Genomic DNA, 4633 nt, shown 5'->3' with positions numbered 1-4633 from the left:
GGCGGCCCCTTCTGCGGACGTGGCGGGTGCTTCTCCAGGCGCCGCTACGGAGCGGGGCCTGCGCAGGCGTGGAGGAGCAGCCTCCGTCGCGGATGCGGCGGATCCTGTCTCCGGCGCCAATCATGCTGGGCGTCGCGGGGTGGCCCCTGCCGTGTGTGCGGCGGGTGGTGCCTCCGGCGACGCTGCTATGCAGGCGCGGGGTTCAGGCCGGCGCCGGCTCTGCTGACTCCGGGCGCGGCCGGAGCTCCCGCGATCACTGCCGCTGGTAGCGGTCGGGAGCGCGCCGCGACACCTACACGCGGGCGCGCTCTCCCATCCGGCGGCCAGGTCACAGCCTCCGCTAAAAGGCGGAGGTCCCGGCGGGGCCATAGAGCCCCATCTAGGAGCAGCCAAGGCCATGCTAGTGTCCCCATGGTCCTTCCCGTTCCCCGCTCACGGCGGGGCGCCCGCCATGTTAGTGAGCGGGGGGCGGGGCTTAGCCATTACAGCCATTCCACATCCAGTCTGTCCCCTGCTCATGTTCCCAGGGCTGGGGCTCAGAATTCTAGTACCAGTAATAGGGTGCAATCCCCTGCATCTGTGAGTGTTGCCACCCCTCCCCCTTTTGCTGCGCAGCCAGATCCCTCAGCCATCGCATCTGCTTTGTCAACCCTGGCGGCTGTGCTTGCCCCATTTTTGGCAGCTCCGCCGGCAGGCTCGTTGCCTACTCAAACCGTCGCGCCTGCTAACGTCAATCCTGTAGGGGCGCAGGGGGGGTCAGAGGTAGAGCAGCTGGCGCAAGCATTGAGAGCCATTGCCCCTAGCTTGGCCCAGCATAGCGTGGGCACTAGTGCGCCCTCAGTTCCGTTCACTCAAGACTCGAGGCGTGGCAATATGGATGCTAGGTTGCCTGCCACAGAGGTGGCGGCCGGTGTTTTTCCTTCTTTTTCAGATGACGTGGTCGAAGAAGGAGAGCTGGTTGACGAGGATGTCGGGGAGGGGCCGTCTGGATTTTCCTCTGATACCATGACATCGGAGTGTTCAGGTGGGTCTTTCTCAGACTCTAGTTCCTTGACGTCTTCTTTTGCTTCCTCTATATCTAACGCGGACAGCGCGGGCAGAGCGCGCAAGAGAGCAGCTAAATATGCAAAATTGGAGGCAAAGCGTCGCTCAAGGCGTAAGCATAGCACCCATAAGCGCAAGCCAATAGAGAAGGGTTTAGAAGGTTCTGCAGGGGTACATTGTGACAACACCGCTGTATTGCGAGGTTTAAGAGCGACTTGCCGCAGTAAGATCCGCAAAGGTGACTATGTGGATATTTTTGCACTTACGGAAAAAGCTAAGAAGGCGTTTAAGGCGGCTAGGGCAAAGGGTGGTATAGGTTTGGAAGCTTTCAAATCTTACAATAATTGGTTGGCCGGTTTTTGCATTTTTTCGGCTTGTTATTTGGAGACGCGCCCAGAGGAGCACCTGAACGTCATTAGGTACCTCCATTTAGTTCATAGCATGCAGTTGTCCTCCAGGGGCATGCCTTGGCGAGCGTACGACGAAGAATTCCGTCGCAAGCAGGACGGCAGACGGGTGATGGATCTAGGCTGGAAGGATGTAGAGGTTTGGCTCGAGGTCACGCAGCCTTTGCGTCCTGCATTTGAAGCGTACAACGTGAATAAATCAGCTAGTTCAGGTCGTCAGGGCCAGCAGCAGGCGACCGGTGGAAAATGTTTCGCTTTTAATAATTCCACTTGTACGCAGGGTCGAAAATGTCGTTTTCGTCACCTCTGCTTGCGATGTAGTGGCAGCCACCCAGTTGCCAAGTGCTTCAAGGGGGGTGCTCAGCAACAGCCTGCTCAGCCGCCAAAAGGCGCTGGTTCTAAGTAAAGCTTCATCCCCCGTCTGCTTCGCCGCAATGCCAAAATGGTTGCGTTGGTACCCTGTTCTCCGGGACGCGGAATTTTTGTTAAAAGGTTTCAGCTTTGGTTTCCAGTTACCTATTTGCAGAGAGGTTGACACAGGTTCGCCTAGGAATTTGAAATCTGCGTTCGAGTTGCCTCACATTCTTAGGGAGAAAGTGGCTAGCGAGGTTACCTTAGGACGCATGGCAGGGCCTTTTGCAGAACCTCCCATAAGGGATCTTGTGATTTCCCTGGTGGGAGTGGTCCCCAAGAAGATTCCAGGAAAGTACAGGTTTATTCAACATCTGTCTTATCCGCCAGGCTCATCAGTAAATGATGCCATACCAGTTGAGGTTTCCTCGGTGGTGTACCAGTCGTTTGACGATGCTTTGAACGTAGTTAGGTTTTATGGTCCAGGCGCGCTGATGGCTAAGATAGATGTTGAATCAGCTTTTCGTCTGCTTCCCTTACACCCAGAGTCATTCCGGTTTATGGGCTTTCACTTGGACGGCGAATATTACATAGACAAGTGCTTGCCTATGGGATGTTCGGTGTCATGCGCATATTTTGAGCGATTTAGCACCTTCTTGCACTGGTGCGTGGAATTTTCTTGCGGAGGTCATGGGATAGCCCACTATCTCGATGACTTCTTGTGTGTCGGCCCTTCTGGTTCAGATAGATGTAGTTATTTGTTGTTTTCTTTGCAAGCGCTGTTTTTTCATTTTGGAGTCCCAGTTGCTGCGGACAAAACTGAGGGCCCTGCCTCTTGCTTGTCATTCCTGGGTATCGAGATCGATACCTCGGCGGGCGCCTGTCGCCTTCCCCTCGATAAGGTTCACAAATTGCGTAATGCCATAGAGGAGTGCACGGCTTCCAATAAAATTACCCTGCGGCATGCGCAATCTCTCCTGGGCCTGTTGAACTTTGCCTGTAGGGTCATTCCTATGGGCAGAGTTTTTTCGCGCAAGCTAGAACGGGCCACGGCTGGAGTCGCTAAGCCGAGACATTTACTCCGTTTGTCCTCAGAGATTAAGCGGGACCTCTCTGTCTGGGTCTCGTTTCTGCAGGATTTTAATGGTGTCCGGTGTGGTTGCCTCCACCCGCGGACAATTTGCAGCTGCAGCTGTTCACCGATGCGGCAGGCGCCACGGGATTCGGTTGCTACCTTGATGGTTCCTGGTGCGTTAGTCATTGGCCAGAGGAATGGGAAGGAAGGGGTTTGACCAGGGACTTGCTCCTTCTCGAACTCTTTCCCATAATGGTTTCCTTAGAAATCTGGAGTGAACGCTTGCGCAATCGCAGCATCGTGATCAGGTGTGACAACCTGGGCGTGGTGCACGCGATTAATCGTCAACGCGCGTCTTCCCTGCTGGTTTTGCGTTTGCTTGCGCAGCTGGTGCTGACATGTTTGCGTTTTAACATCATGTTTAAAGCAAGACACGTGCCGGGGGTAGAGAATGGGATAGCTGATGCGTTATCACGTTTTCAGTGGGCTAGAATCCGATCTTTGGCCCCTGGTGCTGACGTTGATGCTGTGCTTTGCCCCTCTTATGTTTGGCAGGTGATCGAGCCGGCATGGAGGGCTTAGCAGAGCAGTCTCTAGCCCCCTCCACTTTGCGAGCTTATCGTCAGGCTTGGCATGAATGGGAAGACTATTCCCGTAGCAGCAGGCAGGCAGGTAAGGGTCAGCATCGTGCGATGCTTTCTTTTATTTGGAGTCTCCGTTTGGGGGGTAGATCCAGGGCTTCTGTGGCGCGCTCCTTGGCAGGCATTGCATTTTATGTTAAATTAAAGGGACAACCTGACTTTACTAAAAGCTTTCTGATTGCGAAGGCTTTAAAGGGTTGGGCGCGGGTCTCTCGGCCAGTTGCTGACCGTAGGAAACCTGTGGATGCCCATTTGCTTCCGGCAGTGCTGGGGGCAGTCCCTCGAAGTGGCGTTTACCGAGTATGAGGCGATCCTGATCCAACTGGCATTTTCGGTGGCTTTTCACGGCGCATTGCGCGTATCGGAGTTGGTGGCATCTTCCAAACGGGTTGATGCCACCATGCTCTGCTCGGATATCTCGGTCACTCATCGAGCTTTGCTTTGTAGGATACGGCAGTCAAAGACCGACCAGACTGGTAGGGGTAGGTGGTTCTCGTTGAGTCCGTCTAAGGACGAACGGATCTGCCCTGTGGCGTTAGCGATGCGTTACGCATTGTTACGCCCGGATGTACCTGGTTCATGGCTTATGCACTTGAACAGGACTCCGCTTACCAAATACCAGTTTGGTTGGTTTCTGAAGCGGTGTGTATCGGGTTTAGGCCTCTCACCTCAGGATTTTGGTACGCACTCATTTAGGATCGGCGCCGCAACTTCGGCAGCTGCTGCGGGTTTCTCACCGTCGGAAATTAAGTCACTGGGACGTTGGAAATCGGATAGTTATAAAAGTTACATCCGACCTCCTCATTAAGATTGTTTGGAACCATAGGGCAATGTAATATTTTCAATGTTATGTTTTATTGCTTGCCTGGTTTTCTTGTTTTTGTCTCAAGTTCCGTCTCGTCTTGTCTCGTCTGTTACCCCTGTCTACCCTACTCGGGATTAGCTACTCGCCATTGCTGGCAATGGGAGTCTTGAGGGATTTTACAATTTTTGCCTTATCTGACGGATTCAATTCGGCTAATTTCAAAACATTTAATTAGGCCATAGTCCATCCCTCAGCAGGTTTTTATTTTACCTCTTGCCGAGTTCACATGTTTTTTCCCAATTTCCCCCCA

General features: G+C 53.7%; 1 protein-coding gene and 1 pseudogene across 1 annotated transcript; both read left to right on the top strand.

Moving 5' to 3' along the window:
- The first annotated feature begins 873 nt into the window (after positions 1-873).
- LOC148430818 (uncharacterized) lies at positions 874-1857 on the top strand. Its single transcript, XM_088466427.1, has one exon. It carries the CDS (start codon positions 874-876, stop codon positions 1855-1857), a length of 984 nt encoding a protein of 327 aa, XP_088322553.1.
- A 1550-nt stretch (positions 1858-3407) lies between these two features.
- LOC148430817 (uncharacterized) lies at positions 3408-4326 on the top strand (annotated as a pseudogene).
- The last annotated feature ends 307 nt before the right edge of the window (positions 4327-4633 follow it).

Source organism: Taudactylus pleione, unplaced genomic scaffold, assembly GCF_031769625.1.
Source record: "Taudactylus pleione unplaced genomic scaffold, aTauple2 ptg003137l, whole genome shotgun sequence".
Taxonomy (NCBI): Eukaryota; Metazoa; Chordata; class Amphibia; order Anura; family Myobatrachidae; genus Taudactylus; species Taudactylus pleione.
The sequence above is the reverse complement of the archived record's forward strand: the minus strand, read 5'-3'. Positions and strand labels throughout refer to the sequence as shown.